The 21,039-nt window shown below is 53.0% G+C and overlaps 2 protein-coding genes across 2 annotated transcripts; one reads left to right on the forward strand and one right to left on the reverse strand.

The window, feature by feature from the left end:
- Positions 1 to 302: 302 nt before the first annotated feature.
- HER10_EVM0001348 (uncharacterized protein) lies at positions 303 to 4,322 on the reverse strand (the record flags this gene model as incomplete). The annotated part of the gene is made up of 6 exons (XM_035471099.1): positions 303 to 1,497; positions 1,609 to 2,684; positions 3,607 to 3,785; positions 3,860 to 4,013; positions 4,126 to 4,155; positions 4,233 to 4,322. 6 exons carry the CDS (start codon positions 4,320 to 4,322, stop codon positions 303 to 305), a joined length of 2,724 nt encoding a protein of 907 aa, XP_035335647.1.
- An 11,877-nt stretch (positions 4,323 to 16,199) lies between these two features.
- HER10_EVM0013163 (uncharacterized protein) lies at positions 16,200 to 20,967 on the forward strand. The gene has a single exon (XM_035482527.1). It carries the CDS (start codon positions 18,430 to 18,432, stop codon positions 20,572 to 20,574), a length of 2,145 nt encoding a protein of 714 aa, XP_035336734.1. The 5' UTR covers positions 16,200 to 18,429; the 3' UTR covers positions 20,575 to 20,967.
- The last annotated feature ends 72 nt before the right edge of the window (positions 20,968 to 21,039 follow it).

Consider the following 21,039-nt stretch of genomic DNA (forward strand, 5'->3'; position numbering starts at 1 on the left):
CGGCCGGCCTGCAGACGACTGCCTGCTAGCTTCATGACGCTACCAATTTGAAATTTAATCGGAAGGGAAGGGGAAATCATTAGAAGAGAATGGATCAAGGATGGACAGCGAATATCAACGGTGGTCGAGGAAGAATGTATCCCAACAACGTCTCCTGATACAAAACTACGGCTGACGATATAGAAATGAAAGCAATTTATTGGTGTGTTCGCATCGTTTAATCCATGCTTCTATCATAATCCCGTGCCCTGCCCATCCGCTACGTACAAACAGCAATTCTAATTTTTCTAAACACCCTTGTTTCAAAGTCCGGAAGAGGCATGCGTCAAGTCAGTGTTGATGATCAAATCGTCTTTGCCTCTGAGATGCATGACAATGGTGAGCCCTTCAACTCCCAATTCGTAATCATCATCCTGGCTGACGTTGACACCCACGTCCGCGTGCCCAGGCGTGTCGCGTCGTTCTCGAGAAACGATTTCCGCCTTCAACTCCCGCACCTCCGCTGTCAAATTCAGATATCTCTCCTTCCAAGAGCATGTATGGTTCGGTGGCATGATTGGTAGCGGACTGAATACCTCGACTTCGTCATCAAGAGGTCGAGACAATCGCTCCACCAGCTCCACGCTGCCGTTGGCACTGGCGTCTTCGACTTCGAATGTTTCCGAAGTAGAGTGAGTAGCCTCCAAATTTCGGGTGACTTGGCTCACAGTCTTTGATTCAATCTTCGTCGTTGACGAGGTCCTTGAGCTCGATCTCTGAGAGATCGATTTCTTCATCTCTTCAAGACGCTTGTGCCTCATAGCGTAAGCATGGTCCTCCTGAGCGACTTGCTCCGTCCTGTCAAATTCCTCCAGAGAGGCTTTGGCAGCATTTGATGTACTGTTTCGCCTGTCGGCGGGAACACGCGGTGATGGTGTGTCGTGGCCACACGAGACGCAACTGTCTGCCCGCTTCTGATCGATATGATGCGTGTTGTGTCCCTCAGAAGACTCGGCTTCTGCGGCTGCAACTTTTCGAAGCTGAGATCTCCATGACTCAACGTCCGCGGCCTTCTGTTCCTGAGCTTGCTGCGATATGTTCTCCTCTTTATGCACGCGACGCAACGGTCTCTTTAGCCATGGAAGTGGCTCCTTCTGCACTTCATGGTTTGCCTCTTTGTGAACCTTCTTCAACTTTGGCCACTGGATAGACGCTCCGCCTGTTGGGGAACTGAGCTGCTCAAACTGACCTTGTATCAGGTGGCTGCTGCTCTTGGCACTCTCGGAGGAAATTGCAGATGCTGGACTAATTGTCTTTACGGCGGAATCTCCACTACTAGGTGTTTTCATTTGGGGAGAACTCTTGGTCTCCATTGTCATCAGTCTGCTCGTCATGCGATTTGACATCTGAGTAGGACTTTTCAGCCATGATGGAGAACGCGAGAGCCGTCCTCCGGCAAGAACAGACAGCGAATCTGAACCTCTCTTCTTGACTGGATCTACGTCAAGAGACTGTGACCTGTCGAGGCCATGAACATCCTAGGCCCTGGCGCGCTCGCTGCATTCGGCCATCGCCGCATCAAAACTGATCAATTTCTCGCGATTGGTATCAAGACCTTCGGTTCGGAACTGCGTCTGCTGTCTAGAGGGAGTAGTGTGTTGAGAGTTCTGCTTGCTTGCTGGAATTCCAGCGGAACCAGTGGCCAGGTGCTCCATAATGTGCTGTGCACGTCTGAGATCTTCAGCGTGATGGTACATTTGGTCAATCTTGTTCTGGACGGGATCCTCCAGCGGTAGATGTGGTCGCAGCGGCTCCGAGTCATCCATGCTTACTGAACTTTGCTGCTCGACAATGCATGCAATACTGTGGCGACCAGAGTGATGCCCGGCATGGGTGGCATTGCACCTTGGATTCCCGTAATCTCCATGTGTCTCTGCAGTATTCAAGTCCGTTTGCCTAGGAACACAATCTGAGAGCCTTGATGCTTGTCCCGCGCCAACCGTCATGTCAGTGATCTGTGGTTCGGCCGTGGTGATCTTCGTCATCCTGTCGGCAAGTATGAAGGGGTTCTCATTGAGATTGACCGAGGTGGCTGGGGCCCTCTGATTCTTCTTCGATGTCTCTGTAGCTTCCAGGCTGGAAGATGACCGAATGTGCTCCTCTGTTACCTTCGAGATATGATGTTGACTGGTTACAGCATTTCGATGACTACTGCCGGTATGCTCAAAGTCGATCGAGCCATCGTCCGGTATCTCGTTGGCACATTGTGGGCACACCGCATGGCCGCACATGGAGCAGAATGTGCGAGAAGTTACCTCTGCGCCGCAGGAATGGCACGTGTTGAGAACATGCCTGGGAATGCTGTTGGTTCCATCTCGGTGACGCGAAAAGTCCTCTTCTTCGTCGTCAGAGAGCCATCCCGACGGACGAGAGATGCCAAATTCTGCAAAGATGTCCCGAGCATGGCGTTTCCGAATTGTCGAGGTTGTCATGTCTGTTCCATAAGACTGAATGGAGGAAACGGAGTTGTTGGAAAAGTGTCGTGGCTTCTGCGGGCTTGACGAGGCCGAAATCGATGCCATTGGCATCTTTGGAGGCCGGCTGAGCGTCCTGCTCGGTCTTGCTCGAAGCCGACCGGTCGAAGCGGTTTGGCGAAGCTGCATAGAGTCTGGGTCGGCACCTCGTGGAGGAGTGAGGTACATTGACTTCTGCAGACGTAACGCAGGTATGAGGGCTTGACTGTTGCTTCTGGAGGCTTGCTCTGGACTCTGTCCAAAGAATGAGTGGTCTTGAGACGGCACCCTGGACTCTGCAGTTTGAGTGTTGCGCGTTGCTGGTCTCGCGAAGACCTTGTTGGTGCGTTGGCCCTAACCAGACCAAGTGCTCTCGCGTTCCCTCGCACCTAATGGTGATGGCTTGCGGCTCGTAGCACGAGCAGAAGGCCGTCTTGAGAACTTCTGTCGTCGCGCGGAAACGAGACCCTCTGGGATGTCACCGTCTTCGGGCTCGGCTGTGAAGACATTGGCCCGGGGCGGGGAGAAATCGTCAACGAAGGGATCCTCCATACTGAGAAACAATGGGTAATGATTGAATAATACTGTATGACGTCGTGGAAAGTGCAAATTGGTACTGTAATGGATGGGTCGTGGGGGTTTGAGAAACGATGCTCCTTGACGGGCGATGCGGAACATTTACCTAGGGAAGAGAATTTGCCTCGAGTGAGGTCAGGATAAGTAGTTTGAGATCAAAAGACGGAAGACAGGCAGGGGCTTCCTCGAATGGATAGGAGACAAGATCGACCTGATCCCCAGGTCCCCAGTAGGCAACCTCGACCCATGTAGTCACTCCGTGGAAAGACCTTCTGGTACATGACGTAGCATCCATGGCACACACGCAATGATGGGTTTTGACAGAGAAAGAGCGCTAGAAACGTCGCAAGTGGATTCAATTATGCGATGTTAGATAAAGTTAAGGGAATCCGGGTCTTGATGTACAACGTCATGTGTCTGCCACGACCTTCTTTTACACTCTCTATTTCAGGGCAGCCTGGAGGCTCTCAAGAACCTAAAAATCACAATTAGCATCCATACTGTACCGCTCGAGCGCTTTGTTTGGAAAATAACTCACCTCGACCTCAATCTTCGCCTCGGCGATCTCCAACTCGCTTCCACTGCCGCTGGCGACCTTCTGGGCCTCGGCAAGCTGGGACTTGACAGCCTCGGCGCTGAAGTCCTCAATGGGGTATCCCTCGGTGGCGTTGATGCTGAGAACAGAGTTGGGCTGGACAACGGCAAAGCCGCCGGACACTATAGACACAATCATCGTCAGCTTGCTGCCTTTCTCCTATCCCTTTGAAAAGCTCCATCTCGGTCTAACGTACGGAAGAACTGCTTGCTGGGGCCGCTCTCCTCGACAACCTCGACCAGACCGGGCTTCAGCTGCTCAATGGCGGGAACGTGGTTGGCGAGGACACCCATCTCGCCGGAGTCGGCGGGGATGTTGACCTGGACGACATCCTGGGACTGGTAGATGGACTGCGTGTTGCGGCAATTAGCTCCGATCCTTCAATTGACTTCCGCCTTGCATCCCCCTCGTATCGTCGTCTCGTCTCTCGTTCAATTGTTTCGGATATTATCGAATTCGTACCTGGTGAGGAAGGGACAAGCTCAGCTTGATCTGCAAATGGTCAGCGGGTACTCGGGATGCCTCCGGCTCGGAGGATGCAGGCTCGGGCTGCTTGCCTTGTCCGGGACGGCATCTGCGTAGGTTCTGCGCTGGAGGGGAGCGCGGAAGGCAGCAGGGCGGGCTCGGAGGGCCGCGCGCGCGAAGCGGAAGGAGTTCATGATGGGCTGAGCTGGCAATGGGGATGTGTTGCTGGAGGCAGCTCGGGTGAGGTCGCAGGCAGGAATCTTTCGGCTGAGTCCATTCGCGATTCGGCTAGCGGGAGAAACTTTGGTCACGCCGCAAGGCACATGACCCGCAGTGCACGGAGCAGCCTCGATTACCTCCGTCAACCTGTTTGAATAAAAGAGTACGCATTGACACAACTTTATGTACCAAAACTGCATAGTACATCAAAGTGCTTCTGAGCCTCTTTTTAACGATATCTCACCAACTTCGTGCCTTTCTCCTGTATCAAAACACATGTTCTTGCTTCAAGATACTTGCAAGTGTGTAGTAGCCCAGCATTCTCATTTTGCTATTAATTCAGGAACGTAAGTGTTCCTCTAAATGAATCATCCTGAGTGATCGTTACGTGCTGGCATTTCGTATTAGTAAGGGCTATATCATTCATCGCGCTGGAAACCTGGACTCTATGGTTAAGATCGTTGAGTATGCGACGCCCACATATTACCATACCGAATCGATCCTTCTCTCGTTCTCATTTGATTGCATTTTCCAGGCTGACCTGCAATCTCGAATGAATGCTTCGATGCACTCGCAGCTTGGTTATGAAGCTGCACTGTCTATGCGATGCATGTGCAGACCGATATCCGTAAACACAAAGCCCTCCTACCTCGCACGGTGATATGGTGATCATCATCCAGGTTCGATGTGAGGAATCAGTGTAGAGACTTCCCGGATATTCGTATACTCCTTCCCTCCACGAAAACGCCACAAGTGATGCCCATATAGGTCCCCTCAATTCCATTCCTGCCACCAGCCAGGAGGCGCCCGTCGAGGTCGACGGGTCAGGTCAAACTGGCTGGGTGGTGGAATGGTTTACGGTCAACAAATAATAAAAAACGCCCACAGCCTACTCGACGACAGGCTCCGAGTTCGAGTTCAATTCCCAGCCTGAGCACCAGAAATTTCCCAGCATGAGCACCAAGAGATATAGCCCCCAGTTCGGCACCGGGGGGGTGAACTCTCTTGTCATCTTCACCCATTTTGCTAAATTGAAAATATCTTCCTTTATAGCATTCGGGCCTGCCGCTACTTCAATTACATAATGTCAGAAGCAACAACGGAAGTATATAAAATCAAGTAGTGACTCACAATATCGAACCTATTACCTGTTCTCGGATCTTTGTCTCGGCCGAGTTGCTCCAGCCCTGCTGGAAAGAAGCATTTGCTCCTACGCAATCACAGTAGCATGGGGCATTTAATAGTTCGAGGCACATATAATGTGGCATATCGAGTGGTGTCAAGGCAGTAGTCTTCAGGCAGCCGCAATATGAAGGAAAGTTCTCATCCCTCCTGCCTCACGACCGTGATCCAGTATCCTCCCTAAGCACCATACTCTTCAGCATGAATATGGCGAATACCCGAGATCCCTCCAACTTGATATGCTGTTCGTACGAACTGTGAGAAAAGAGGCGCTTATGGCCGAACCTAGCTATGGCTTGCGGCCACCTGTGCCATAGATCGAAAGTGCTGCTCTCACAGGAATCACGTAGACAGAGACAGGTTGGTCTGGCTTCGTTGATTTGAATAATAATATGAGTAATTTCCTGCAACTTCTTCTGAGCTTCTTTCAATGAAAACTGTGTATTGGAACCCAACGGGTCTTGCAAAACTGAATGTTGAAGTTAGCGATGATTGGCTTCAAAGGAATTGGCGAAGGTCGTCCGTCATTGGCACGTTTGGCACAAACATATGTATGGAACCCTCCCATTATGACTTCTCGAAGAAATCTCATCTTACTCAGTCACTTACATGCTCCTCGTCTGCATTGTATAATCGTCATAGAAGCGGTGATCCAACTCGCGGATAGCCCCTATATCTGTCGCAATACTATCATGACATAGCCTCACAGGTGAAGGTGCTCTCCTGTCAACAAATGCCAGTCTAACGTGATCTGATAATTTATGAAGGCTGTGGTTCACCTAGACTTCGCCAACTTAGCGGTCTATCCAACTTAGTTTCCAGTCATTATCACGTTGGGTTACCTTAAGGTAGCTCCAGATCGTTCCTGCGCATCTTTACGTGAGGTGTCGAACTGGCGATTGATTTCCAGAGGGTTCCGCCAAATACAGTGATTACTTAGTGCTCAGTATGCTTCAGAATTCTGCGCAAGGCTGTTTTGACGTGAAGTAAGTCACGAAGTGGCACTATTGACTGCCATACACAGCCTGCTCGCTAACAACATCGTGTGAACATTTCCCTTGATCCACGAGACGTAGTCCTTCGTAGATCCTTTTCGGCACGCTCCTCAACTTGTATTCACATGTTCCGCGAATAATATAAAGAATGAACCTAAGATCTCGACACTGGGCCATCAAGAGCAGCTTCCACAAGTTGAGCAGTGCCAACCCCCCAGACCTCAAGCGAACAACAAGACTGACGTCTAAGCCAGCCGAAGGATTGAAGATCTTTATCACGCATACGTCAGTCACAGTGCCTCATTCCTTGAACAGAGATAGTTACTACTGAGTTGCCAAGTTCAAGATCCCAAGGGCCCTGTTGCAGGCCAGCCAGATGTCCCTCGTCTGTGACCGTCCCTTGACGATTCGCAAGGCCATGTGAGTTACACCAAGTCGTTTTTCCAGCGCAACGAACACCGCAAATCTTATAACCAATGCCGTCTACTTTACATCTAACTATATGTAGTCATCAGCACGATACAAGAAGCGAACTAAGGCAAAAATCCGGTACATGAACTGAGATAATCAGCAAATCCTGCTTCAGGGCGTCTTGTACCATGGCAGGAGAACTTCATGCGCACTCGCCAAATCCCCGTCAACAGCATGCAAACCTCTATGCCAGCTATCTAGAAAGTCTCGTAGCCATGGATATAGCTAGATGGCAGCCGTCTCCGCGTGGAGTGCTGTCTTCGTCCCACTCTTAGACGACTAAATTCACTTTACATCATGCGGGCAACGGTTCCGGCGCACTCTGCCAACGTGGGAGAGAATCTCTGGCAAAGGGGCTCTGGCTGATAGACTACTTGGAATGAGCAACTGGCTAATATTGTTGTCCATGACCCTGGCATCACAGTCGATGGAACGTCTTCGCTCTGCAGGCCCATCAACACGTAAGCAGAGGAGATCATAACCTCCAGACCACATGTCAATCACGTCTCGTCACATTTCACTCGGCCAGTCAGCTTACCTACACAGACTCACATGTCCAACCTCATGATTGACTCTGTACTGACCTGCCTCGCTCATAGGTAAGCAGCAAAATATGACATACGACCTCCACGTAACAACCCGATATCTGACGATACACGACATGCCACGCGAAAGGATACTCCAAGCAGGCAACTGACTCGACAAGTCCCGGATCAACATCAATAATTGAACTTGGCTGTCGACCTCTTCACGTTCCTATCCCCTCGCGAGGGACAATGGCTGGCATACGTCGCTTAGCCTCATGCAAGGTAACAAGATTGACATGGTCCTGCTGCACTCACTCGTGACCGTCGATCACCAAGCAAATCGTACCGTCAATCACTTCCACATACAAACCGTTTCGACTTATGCCATCACGGCCATCAAACCACACCCGGTAACCGCCACGTTCCGACGCTGTCCAAATGGGATCAATGATCACCGCGTCGCCGAGGATCTTTACTCTACGTAACTTGGATAGACTTTTGACCAAAATACCATGCCCGTCAAAGATGGCGAATCTACAAAGAATGTACGAATGTACCAAAATTCTCCGACATAGGAAAGATATACCTTGGGTGCTTGGCGGTGCCACTTGGCGACAGCATCCGCCTCCTTTGAAACGAAACATCCTCCCAAGCCGCAATGATCGACACAGAAAGGGACACCTGAAAAGGACAAAAGAAGATGGACAGCGATCTACAGTCTCGAGAGACGCCAGCCACACACACACTCATGCTGAGCCTTGAAACCGGGGAAGCCGTCATCGGAGCAAGGCGAACGAGGCGAACGCTCCCTCGGCCGATGGCGCTCCCGTCTCCGTTTCCTCATTACCATGGGGGCCATGGGAGATATCCCTCCCCGAAACCCGTGGAGGAAGTAAAGATCCGCGGCTCATGAAACCTCGCCTCAGGGTTCACAAGGCACGGGAAGATGGCAACAACCAACCGGTCACGCTTCTCACCATTCGTGACTCGCCATCATTATGACCGAGCTTCCGGGCGCCGAGAACCGAGGAGAGATGGTGGTGTGTATATGCGCCAGGGACGAGGATTCAACACCAGTTGAGCCTCATGGCATTTTCGACAACCACCGACGGCAGTGACGGCACACAAAGTTGAAAGGCTTTCTGCCCTTCCCCCAGCAACCATGTAGTCGAGGTTTTTCCCTTTGAACATTCTGGAAACAACCGAGACGAGGAAAGAAAGGTAGACGAGATCAGACGAAGGCGAGGCATGTGTCATTGCCCATGCCTCGAAACCCCCGTGACCAGGTGACTCGATGCCTAATGACGATTGGGCCGTCTTTCTGTCGAGAGAAGCCCAAACGGTTCGCTCTCGTCTTGGCAAGCTTTTTTGTTCTTCTCTTTTTCTTCCCCTCGGGAACGACATTTCAGAAACGTTCATGCGAAACGTTTGGCAAGGGAGTATCATTGCGAAATCCCCATTTCGCGAATGAACAGTACCTAGCAGGATGGAGGATGGGCGTCTCGTGCTTCACTTTTTTCGTCCTTCAGCATCAAGAGGCCGTGACACTCACTCCTTTCATTCTCCCGTGCCTCCGTACCTCTGTTGAGTGAACCGAACTTCGAAGGACCCTGAAATCTAAATCAATCACACCACAATCCTCCACGGCTCAAAAGGAAAAAGATCTGAGACGTCTTGACCTCTCTCTCTTTGGAGGGTGTGTACTTTCCCAAAGTCTCGAGCTTACGAGAGTCAATTACTCTCTCCAAGCCCCTTGAAGCCAACAGAAAAAAGCCACTTGCACAGACGTAGAAACGTGCCTCGACAGGAATCTAGCGTGTTAGCTCGTGAACTTGCTAAGCTCGTAAGCAAAACACACAACAACAAATCTCGTCGGAGCGGTGACCGGCGCTGTCAGATGAAAATGTGGCTGGCTCATGGTGAGAGGAGTAGTGTGGAATTTAGGCCCAGCTTCAGCCCCTACTCCTTCATCCTTCCCCAGGCTGCCAAATAACCACCAGCACTACCACCACCTCCACAGCGAAGGCGAAGGGGGGATCGAGTCTAGGAGCAGTAGGTCTGGAGTTTCCCAATGCGGTCTCCCGAGAACAGCCCCTTCTACACCACTTCAATCCAGTCATTACGGCGGTGAAGGAGCAAGAAGGAGGGTGTGTGGTGTGGTGAAGCGTATACTAGAAGGGGGGAGAACCGCTACCGCTAGTCCGGCAGACCTCCCATCTTCTTCACGTCTCCAGTATGTCGGAGCTTTCTCCTTTGGTGCGTTTGGTCTTGCCGCAGAAGGGGGGGAGGAAGCAGATGGAGGGGGGAAATCACCGCTCTTCCTGTTCTGAAGATGTCCAGTAGCGTAGCTCCTTTTTGAAGATGGTTGGCTTCGACCCTCGCCAAGGATTTGGGTTTCCCACGCACCAAGAGTTGGGCGATCGTCGCAAATCGTCGCGTGGCGCTTGCAACCCCCCTCCGAACTCTGACCGCCCACGTCTGCGAGGGCGAGCTTCAAAGAGCTCTTGTCACATTTTCATGTGTCAAGGAAGCTCTTCACACACCCAAAGTTATGTGTTCCCCAGGTGTGGTTACCTCGCACTAGCAGTGGTTTGACGGCACCGAGGAAGGAATGAAAACACACCCAAAACCTTGGAACGTCTCCGGAAGAGCTGCACTAGCAGACGAGAGCAAAGCAGAGGAACAGAGTGCCGGTAGTTCCTACTGTAGAAGCTTACACTGCAACTCTAATGGAAATGGCACCATGCTAACATTCCGTACTACCCGTCGTGCCTTCTTTGTTGTGCTAGCCTGCTGCCCTTCCCCCCCGCGGGAGAAGCAGTCAAGCAGTGAGCTTGACGACACGAGTGCATAAGCTTAGCAGAAGTGGCAGAATCATTGAATCCCCCCAATCGATCGATCAACGACAGAAGGAGGGGGACTTTGTGACTGATTGGCCCCGCGATTCGAGAACCTGTCGATCTCTCGTCTTGCGTGTCTCTTTTCCTGGTCCCCTGGCGACCTTTCTTCGTATGTATGCACTCTGCATGCCACCCTGCTGACCACTTGGATTCGAGTGAGAGCAATGGAGGGGGATGGGGGGCGGGAGACGAATTTCCAACGCTACGCGCCGCTACCGCGTGAAGAAAAAGTCAACGTTTGGAGATGGGACAGTTGTGCGGCGTCGCAATCGCTCCGTTCCTCCTCCTCCCCCCTCGCTCGTCCCAGAATGCGGGGTATTTTTTTTCGAATAACCCGACCGATCTCCCGACAGGAATCTGACAGGGGATGGAAGCGGATCAGGGATTCGACGCGGGGGTTTCTGTCTTTTCGTCTGCGTCCTGGAATCTCTCATAGCCCTTTGCGAGCCTGCAGGCTTGTTGATTAAACCTGTCAGAAGAAGCCACTTGGAAAGTAGGGGATATCGGAAAAAGGGGGTCACGACAGCTCACGCGCATGCGGCCTGAGTTGAGGAGAACTACTCCGTTAAACACCTCACATTCGACATCCCACGCTTTCATGGCCGGGGTTTTTACCTTACCATGGCCACGGACACGCCAGGGAAGCCCGACGCAAGTGCGTCTTTCGTGCTGTCGTCAACATCCTAAGCACATGCAGTGACGAAATCTCCCGCGCCGCCGCCCTGCTAGCCATGACCAGAGTTTGGGGTTCACCGTTCAAGCAAGCTCACCTACAAGTGTAGACTTGTAATTCTAACCAACTTAATGAAAGCCCCGATGATGAATGGCATCGGCATGACGACTGCCCATTTACAAGTCCTCCGAAGGTTGTTCCCCCCACCTCGGAGGACGGAGGAGAGAGAGAGGGGCAGCAAAGCCAACAAGGCCGTTCCCAGCCAAGCACGAAATGAGAGGAGGTGCCGTAAATGCCATGTAATCACCGCTCCTCCTCTTCCGTTACTTACCTGGTATAGTTCGCAATCTTTACCAGCGATAAATCTTGCTTTTCTGCTCGCGCTTGTCGAGCGCCCGCTGGCATGCTCTCCCCACATTGAAAGAGCCCACCTCAAAGCTCGGCGAGCGTTGATGAAAGCGTGGGGAGCACCGAGAGGAGGGGCGGGAAAAACATGAGGGGCTGATCAGCATCACGGCCGGCTCGGCATTGGAGAAAGATTCAAGAACAGAGCTGAGAAAGAGAGAGTCTCCAGAGTCCGCGAGTCCGCTCGGCCCAAAAGACCAAGACGGCATGCCGGGAGGTCCGCTGGAAAATCGAAACTTATTCGTTTTCGACATCTCTCGACAACGAATGAACGCCTCTCTTCACGTTGTAGTCGGGATTCAATGCCAAGAAGTCGAAGCCTCACTTTGCTGTATGAAAATCAAATGCTCTTCTCATTCTTTGTTGCTTTGGGAGAGAGAGAGTCGGGGCCCCGTTGTATGAAGTATTATCGCGCGAGGACCAAAAAGGTCGACTCGGAAACCGTTGGATCTCTTGGCAGTGGTGTCCGAGTGCCAGATCTCTTCCTTTGCCCTCTCACCTCCTCAGGATTCTCTCTCACCCAAATCTGTCCGTGCTGCCTCCCGAAGTCTCAAACACATGCAGACATGCTAAGAGGCCGTAATCGGTCTAGGGCGGAAACGGGGGTCGCGCGGACGGGCCATTCTCGCGATGCCCGCGCAGGTCTGGCGCATCCACTCAAGAGGCCGCATCTCCAAGTTCCGCATTGGACACTTTCACCTTCACGTCCTCTTCGCCGGGCCACCTCTTTGCTGTGCACCTTGCGATGCCAAGGAGTCACAGCACGAAGAATAGGCTGTCGCAGAGTATTGGCTGCCGTCATGCTGCATGCCAATTCTCCAAGGCTGAGTATTTGAACTTGAGCTTGAGCTTGAGTCTGAGCTTGCATCATTGAGCAAAATATGGAACGCATGGCCACGGGATATCTCTCGCGTTGGGATCCTGCATGCCAGCGGCTCGCCGGCAAGGTACAGCTGCATTTCGACGTGAACAACTGTAGGCAGGGAGAAGCTCAGCGGACGCTCGGCTTATGATATAATCAATGTCACAAGTTTCCCTGGGCGGTTGATGGCGGCGCCTCCAGTGACCCGAGACTTGGCAACCAGCGATGCGCCGGGCGAGTCAGGAAGAGGAATGGTCCGGGATGGAGGCTGTCGAACCGAAGCTTGTTTTCTGATGATGGGCGGTGGGCTTACAGGAGGAGTAGCCACTCTCGTGGATTTGAAGGAGTCTCTTCTCCTCTTCTCCAAGAATGGTCGACCTTCCTCGAGAGAGAACGACACAAGCTAAAAGACAAGGATTTGCATGTGGAAGCACAGCCCGCCGACTGTCGGACGAAGCAGCTAGCAGCGCCTTGCATGTACACCATCAAACGATGAAAGGTATTCCAGCTTGCACCGCCATTGCCCAGTGCGAAGAAACCGGGAATGGACAAATGTAAACCAAAAAAGCGCTATTAAAAGCGTCAATGGAGATTTGTTTTGTTTCGAAGGTTTGGGAAAGATGAAGCGACCAACTAGAGCAAAGGCTCCAGTTTCTTGGTGTTGATGGGCGCGGCCGACATCAAGGGTTCACTCTAGTTGGTGCGTATCGACAACAACGGGCGCCGCCGCCGTATTTTTGGTCTCTCGTCTCCATGGCTGGTAAATGCCATTGGCAACGCGCATTGGCTGCATGGAGATCTAAAGGGCTGAGCTGCCTGAGCTACATTGCAATCGGAGACGGCTCTAACGGTCCTGTCCCCAGCACCAAGGCCCCATTCCGTCTGATGTTCGCGGCGGGTTGCCTGTACGTGACATGGAGCGATCGTGGAAGCAAATAGTTCAAGTGCGTTCTTTTGGAGTTCTTTTTGGAGGGATATCCCTCTGTACATTGAAAGTGCTCAAGAGGAGGCAGGAAAACGCAGTGTAAGCGAAGGGGGTGCAGGTTACAGCTCGCGGGTAGCGGGTGTACCTGAAGGTCAAAGACGAGGATGGCTAGTCTTTGCAGTCGGACTGAGCGCTGGGGAAAGGAGGAAAATGTCTCATTTTGATGGACTGCTTCTACGCAAAACCAATGGGTGGCTCCTGCGGGTATACGGGGGGAAAAAGAGAAGGGACGTCGAGTCAAGGCACTGCGTTTGGGGTTGCATGTTGTTGATGGTATTCTTCCTCGGTAAGAACGGGTCAATAATATTATTGACACAACGGCATTCCGTGAATAGAACAGAACGGAGCCAAGCGAGAGACTTGATGGAAACAAACGACGGACGAGTTTGTTTGGGGCGCTTTTGAGGGGCCTGGAGACTGGAGTCACTTGACTGGCCACAGGGTAGGGTAGGTCAGGGCATAATGAATGAAGGCTGGGCAGAGAATGTGTCAAGGTGAAAGTCTGAGCTGGAGATTGACTAGTTGGAGCGTGGGATTCTCGACACGGGAATGGGATGAGACTCGTGGAAAATGGGCCAAGGAAAATCGGCGGCTGCCTCACGAGGACACCGACAAGACAAGACAGCTGCTGCTGCTGCTGCTGCTGCTGCATCTGCAACGCAGGCGGCTCTATTCGTATGGGTGTCAAGGAAAACCCCGAGGGGGTGTGGTGTGGGGGTTGACTAGTTGGGAGAGAAAGACGCTGAGACTCTCGCTGGAGAGACTGAAGACTGACACTCGAAAAGCTGCTCTGAGTGGACGGATCACGGATGATGACCGTGACTGTGCGAAGTGGTGAGTCGGTGATTTGACGGTGTCGACATTTGGGGCCCGGAAAGAAACTTGAGAAGATGACTGGAGAGAAAGAGTTAGCTCCCGAGACTTAGACCCAGGTGAACCAGCGGTGACCTGCGTGTCATACGAACGAGATATGGCAGACGCAAGTCACTTTTTGATGAAATGAGACAAGGCCAGGGAGGGTGGGTAGGATGATGGTTGGTCAGACGGTAGTGTGTTCCGTACTTTGCAGAGGGCAGCGGCCAGCGGGCTTGCGCAATTAGGGAATTGCAGATGCGAGATTTCGAGATGGCGCGCGGGATCCGTTTCTTCCTTTCCCTTCCTCTTCCTCTTCGGCCCTAGCAAGGGAGGCCGGCGTGGCTGCTAGCTTGGTTCCATTCCCTTCCTTGGACCTTGGACCTTGCCGATGCCAGCTTTGATTTTTACGGAGTAGACTATTTCGCAAGTGCTCCTCCATGCGTATTTGCCTTGGAAAAGCGGTTAGCAGGGTGATTTGAGCAAAGTGTGGATGTTTTGACGAGACAGATGCAGCCACTGGGAGGGCCAGCAATGGTCACCCACCAGCGGTGGAGAGACTCGAGAGAGCACTGGCCAGCGGGCGAGAGCCGACGAGGATCACAGCCATGCCATTTTCGTCGTGATTGTCGATTGAACGTCGATGGGAGGACAGGGGCAGGGTGCTCGGCGTGGGTTGAGAAGCCAGGACTCAGGGAGTTCCGTCAGGGCTGGGGGGATGGATGTTGAATGAGGTACGTACTCGTGCAACGGAGTATCCATAACTGCGAATCGGTACGTTCACGTACGTACTGTGGGTGGACGGATGGGGGCAATCAGGTGTTTGACGGTTATTCGTCGCAGGATTTCTGACCAATGAGATGATGGCTGGGTACAGTCTGACATTGTGGAATGCCTTTCGTCTGAGGTCTTTGGGGCCCACTCGGCTAGCTCCGTTTTCGGCGCGAAGCTTGAACTTGCTTGGCGCGGTACCCGAGGCAAGGCGAGAAAAGTGCCGCAGATTCCCGCAACGCCGGCGCAGGTTGAGAAAGTCGTTTCCACTCTGAATCACCGCTTTGGAGAGGTTCAAGACCATAGACACTGTTGCTGGACACTGTGTGGCGCCCGCTACTCCGATCCGTCATTCCATCTCCCACTGGTATTGATGATGATGCTGGCCCTTTCTTTCACTCCGACGGTCCAGTGGATATGAGAAAATGGGGAGGCCCCTGCGAGCCCTGAACGACAGGCCTGTCCCCGGACTAGCGGTGTTCTTTTTGGGGGTCCACCTCGCCCATTGATAGCTTGAACTTGGCACTGAGTTTCCTTTTTCCCCAATCCGTGCCACCCCCGGGCCCCCGGAGACATACGGGATCAAAGAAAATAAATAAAAATTCTCGAAGAAGGGCGGAATCCCCACGGAAAACACTTAGGCGAAGGAAATTTTTCAAGGGGAGACCGGACCGAGCGCCATTGAAAAATTTCTAGGCTGCGGAATAAAAATTTAGAAAAAAAAAAAAAAAAAGAGTTGGGATCATTGAGCATTCATTCATACCCGGGGGCGTAGACCAGAGAATGCAATGGGGCAGCACCAAACCATGTCTGGACTCTGGAGGTTGGATACTTTGGGGAGGGAAAAACAATTGCCAAAATTACCAAAATACCCAACACAAAGCTCACTCTTTTTGAGTGTGTACCTTACGGAGCATAAGGTAGTGTGCTATGTATTTCAAACGTGCAAAATGAGGGCTGCGAGAATTGTGCTGAGGGAATTAAAAAGACGCATCGCAATAAAACCCTATTACCACATGCACTGGCTACTTACCTTGAAGTTGAACTTGCCTCTGCAGTGAATTTGTTGTTCTGGTTTGTCTGCAATCAGCTGCCAATTGCTGCCTTTTTGCCAAGAAGCAGCAAAAAAAGGCAGAAAGAGTGAATCAGCACCGCACTTGCAGTCTTGCAGTCCGCGAGCCTGCAGCACTGCAGCAGCGCCTCACTCTTTCTTGGCTCCTGCCTGTCCGCCAAGATCTTCAAACACCTTACTTTGATCTCGCCAAGTCCAACATCCCAAATCTTATCATCCCCTTTTTTGGTGGTTTTCCCTTTTTGCGCTTCATCCGCTGCTTGGGTTTTTCTTTTTGCTTGCCGCTGCCACTGCCTCACATACACACCATCTGGCATCCACCCCGCGTCTTGTCCTCCCTGTCTACGGATAGTACCCTTTTCGCAGGAAGCTACCCGTCGTCTTCCCTGTTCACGGAGTATTCCCATTGCAGATTGCAGAAACAACACGCACGCCATACACCACACACCACACATACGCACACAAAGACCCCGAAAAACCACCTTAGACCATACACGCCAATTGCACCTTATTCTGCAACCTGCGGCCTGCCATTGTTTCTCTCAGTCTCTTGGCCATCCATCACCCCGGCCCTTTCGCCCACCTGACCCCGAAAACCACCACACACACAACCATCTCTCCCTCTCTCCTCCAATCCAAAGCAGCCGGGACGACGCGGCCAGAGTACGGATACGCATTGACGAGCAATTCTACCACAAACGACCACCAAGAGATTCACCGCGACCAAACGCCCGCGACTCTCTCCTGGCGAGACGGATATCCATAATCCCACGCACCCAGTCAACAACCCACCCACTCTTACCGCATACTGAGCTGCATGCTGCCTACTGCGCGCGCCCACTTACGGATACTCTCTTCTCCTCTCCGCCCTGTCTCCCTTTCTCTATGAGGGTCTCTCAATTATCCATCAGTCCATCAATCAATCAGCCATCTCGCGCCCACTTCTTCCCCTCTCAGTCAGACGCTTCTCCCGACCTCCTGCTTCCACGAAAAGCTCCCGCTGTCCGACACCTCCTCGTCGCGCGCTGAGCTGACTGGAGCTGTAATACCGCAACTCTTCTTTCGGGTCTTCTAGCAAACGAGAAGCATCCACACCACACCACACAGGCACACACACACACACACACACACCAGCACCACGGACAAATACCTAGGTACCCTACCTTACCTATTGCCTACACACACACCTCTCAGGCCCGCACCACATTCCACGTCCCACACCCACACCCGTCTACACCTCCCGCGGCAACGGCAGCACCATCAAGGCGGTAAAGGGATTTGCCTGCCCTTGACCAAAGAAAACTGGCCAACTGACCTCCCCTAGTCACGGCCTCTACCCGTCGCCACCTATTTGGTCGCCTTTCCTCCCAGGTCTTCCCAGAACCCGTCCCAGCAGCAACAAGTCAGGTCTCCCCCAGCTCAATACTTGACCACGTATCCATACTGGGTACCCGTACCTTTCTACCGTACTGCCCACCGTACGGAGCAGACGCACACATCGGCAAAGGAGACAAGAGCGCTCAAGCCCTCAGCCTCTGAAAATCCTGAATTTCATCCCACCTTGGTCCTCCAACTGCCAAGAATACTCCCGGAACCTGTTAAAGTTCCTCGCTGTCCGACCATCTATCCCAGCGCCCTCTCGCCCGTTATCCTTCCTCTCTCTCTCTCTCCCTTCCCTCACATCACTCACACGTACGGTACGGATACTCAACGAGTCTACCATCCTTTCCGTCTGTTTTCGCCATTTCCCTGCGCCACGCTAGGCCCGACGTCATCTGCTCGCCCAGCACACACCAATCCTTGTACCCACGCCCACACGTCCACGGCCACACTCACGCTCGCCCTTTTCATCTGGGATCTGCGCGCACGCCGATTTAGTTATTCTTGTACCCCCAAGGACCCTGAATCATCGCACTACCGCGCCTCACATTGAGGCAACGCCCGGTCATCCTATAATCTCCCTCATCTGCCCCGGCAACTACTACAACTACTACACACATCAACTGTTTTCCTCGAGATGTCAGTTCTGTTCTTATAGCACAACGGTCCCTAGGGACACGACTTGATCTGCAGCACTTGTCTTTCGAGACGATCTTCAGCTGCACGTCCTCTTGAGGGCACCAACTCTCATCAACCTATCCATACAACAAAACAACACCAACTACCACTACTACTCGGAGAAGCTTCTCGCAAGCAATCTCGCGATTACTACTACAGCTGTTACTACTACCAACAGCTCTTACGAAGTCGATCTTCGACCGGTTGCGCCTGCTAGAAGCATCGTTGAACGACTTGGCCTGGAATTATCAACCATTCGCCACACCTCGAGCCGAGAGCCCGAAATCACCCCCTGCACCCAACCTCGACCAACATCACACCTCTCCACCATGACGCACCGAACAACACAACACGACGCTGCGACGTCAAACGTCCTGGCCTGGTCAACACATTGCGCAAATATGCCCTCCATGGTAGAAGACGAGTCCGCCGACGTCGATGAGCCACCGGAAACGCAACTCCCCATTTCTCCCATCACCAGCATGTTCAAGCGGAACCCCATCAGACGCACCACCCTCGACCACAACGCCTCTCTCTTGACCAAGGCGCTCCACAGCCCTTCCGAGGATGAGGACCCCGAGACCCGCCCGGGTATGTCCTTCTTTGCCCGTCGTCGCTCCATGGCCAGCAACATCAGCTTGGCCTCCACTGCCGACTTGACGAGCGATACTGGCTTGACCAGCCCGTCCCGCGCCAACACTCCCAGCCCACCCCTTCCCGAGATGCGTCTTTTGAACATCCACGACGAGCCTGCCAAGGAGGCACCCAAGAAGCGTTGCATCCAGTTCGCCTGCGCGGCGAAGCCCAGCAAGCCCGTTGAGCCTATCCGCAGCCAGCCCATGGTCAAGGCACCTTCTGCCCAGGAGCCTCAGCGAAGATCTTGCATCAAGTTCGCCTGCCCCGTCCCTCAGCGTCCTGCTTCGACGCAAAACACGCCTCCCCAGCGATTGGAGATGGCAGCCGCCAGACTTCAAGCACCTGCGCCGGCGACAGCTCGCAAGACCCGTTCGAGGTCTCCCAGACCCACACTCGCTCCTCCCCAGGTTGAAGTCTCTGTCAAGTCTCCCACCACCAAGAAGTACATCACCGCCAACCCCTCCGACTTGAACAATGAATCGTCTCAATTCCACGAGTTTGCCAGCGACATTCCCCGCGAGGACGACTGGATCCGTCAGGCCTTTTCATCTCAGGGACGTCGCATTACCATTGACGACACTCTGAAGAAGGAGAACGCCATTCGTAAGCTTGCTACTGAGGCGGAAGAGGAGGCTGAGCAGGAGGAGGAGGACTTGGCCACCGCCATTGACGATGATGAGGACCTCGACAACCTTGATGACGCCGACGACGATGAAGATGACTGCGAGGACGACGACGAGGAGGACGAAGATGATGAGGACGAAGATGAGGACGACGCTTCTGATGAGGATGACAATTCTGATGGCTACAAGACGGACGAGGAAACCGGATTCGCCGATTCCGAGGAGGAAGAGGAAGACGATGATCTCCGCTTGTGGACTCCTGGCCGCTCAACCATTCAGAACATTGACAGCACTCCCATCGCCCGCAGACCCTCCCTGCCCGAGCAACTTTCAGATTCGTCCATTGCCTCTCACAGCAGCCTCCGCGCCCGACGTGGCCGGGCTCAGCGCATCAAGATCCGCCCTGGCACGCCTGAGCTTCCCGACAGCACTGACTTCGTCTGCGGCACTCTCGATGAGGACCGTCCCATGGAAGATGCCTACATGTCTTGCTTGGCCGCTCGCAGACGCGAGAAGCTGCAGTTGATTCCCCAGGACATCGACCCCAGCTTTCCTGCTTCGGACCCAGAGGACGAGGGCGAGGAAGAGATCTACAACCCCGTCCACCACAGCAGTGATGATGAGATGTTCTTCCACGGCAAGATGGAGGATCTGCACCACAAGAACGACCGAAGCCGTCGCCAGAAGAAGGCGGAGCACACTCCTCCCAAGCGCTTCCACTCCCCCCCGCCCATCAAGCGTCGTGCCTCTCCCGCTCCCAAGAACCGTGGCCGCTCCCCTCGCCGCCTCTTTGACGGTCCTTCCCCCCGTCGCTTGAGATCCCCGGCTCCTCAGATGCTGAAGTCTCCTCCCGCGTCTCCTCGCAATGGACACGGCGCCATTACTTTCAAGACCTTGGCATCTCGCCCTGGTCTCACCGTTACCAAGTCTCTTCCTCGTCCTCCTTCCATGTTCCCCCACATGGCCAAGGGACGTCGCTCCAAGGCTCCTGCCAACGATCTGCATATCCGCGGCGCCATTGACATCGTCAAGGGCTTGGAGCGCAAGCGACAGCGTCGCAAGGAAAAGTTTTATCAAAAGTACTGCAATCGCGCTCGTAAGGGACAAGTCCCCGAGCGCAAGCCTCAGCGCGGCCTCGGCTGTGAGCGTATGAGGGAATTGGGCTTGCTCATGGCCGGCAAGATCGACCAGGGCAACTACGTCCTCTCTGTTTAGAGAAGTGCCTACAACTACATTGGGCGGAGTTTTTGATTTGCATTTACAGCGAGACCACAAGAATTGTTTCGCAAGGCGTTTAGCATCGGACGGTGCATGGCATGGTGGACTTCATGACATATATGAGACTATTTCCCACGTCCTTTATTTTCTTGGATTGTACATATCACATTTTTTTATACCGGAGCGTCCTCGATGGACGAGGGCTCTGTGCCTACATGGACTTTCGCTTCATTTTCTTTTCTTCATCATTTTGGGAGTCCAGCGGCATCTGGACTTGGAGCACGAATACCCCCTGGAATAGCGTGTATGAAGGCTTGTATGGTTGTCGAGCAAACACATAGCATTAGGTAGCCTGATCAACAACTGCATTCCTGCGAGATATCGCAGACCTCCAATACTCTGTTCCTCTGCCATGTGACCATTTGATTTATCAAGGATATGCAATGAAATACTATGTAACGT

Source organism: Colletotrichum scovillei, assembly GCF_011075155.1.
Source record: "Colletotrichum scovillei strain TJNH1 chromosome Unknown Contig00003, whole genome shotgun sequence".
NCBI classification, from domain to species: Eukaryota; Fungi; Ascomycota; class Sordariomycetes; order Glomerellales; family Glomerellaceae; genus Colletotrichum; species Colletotrichum scovillei.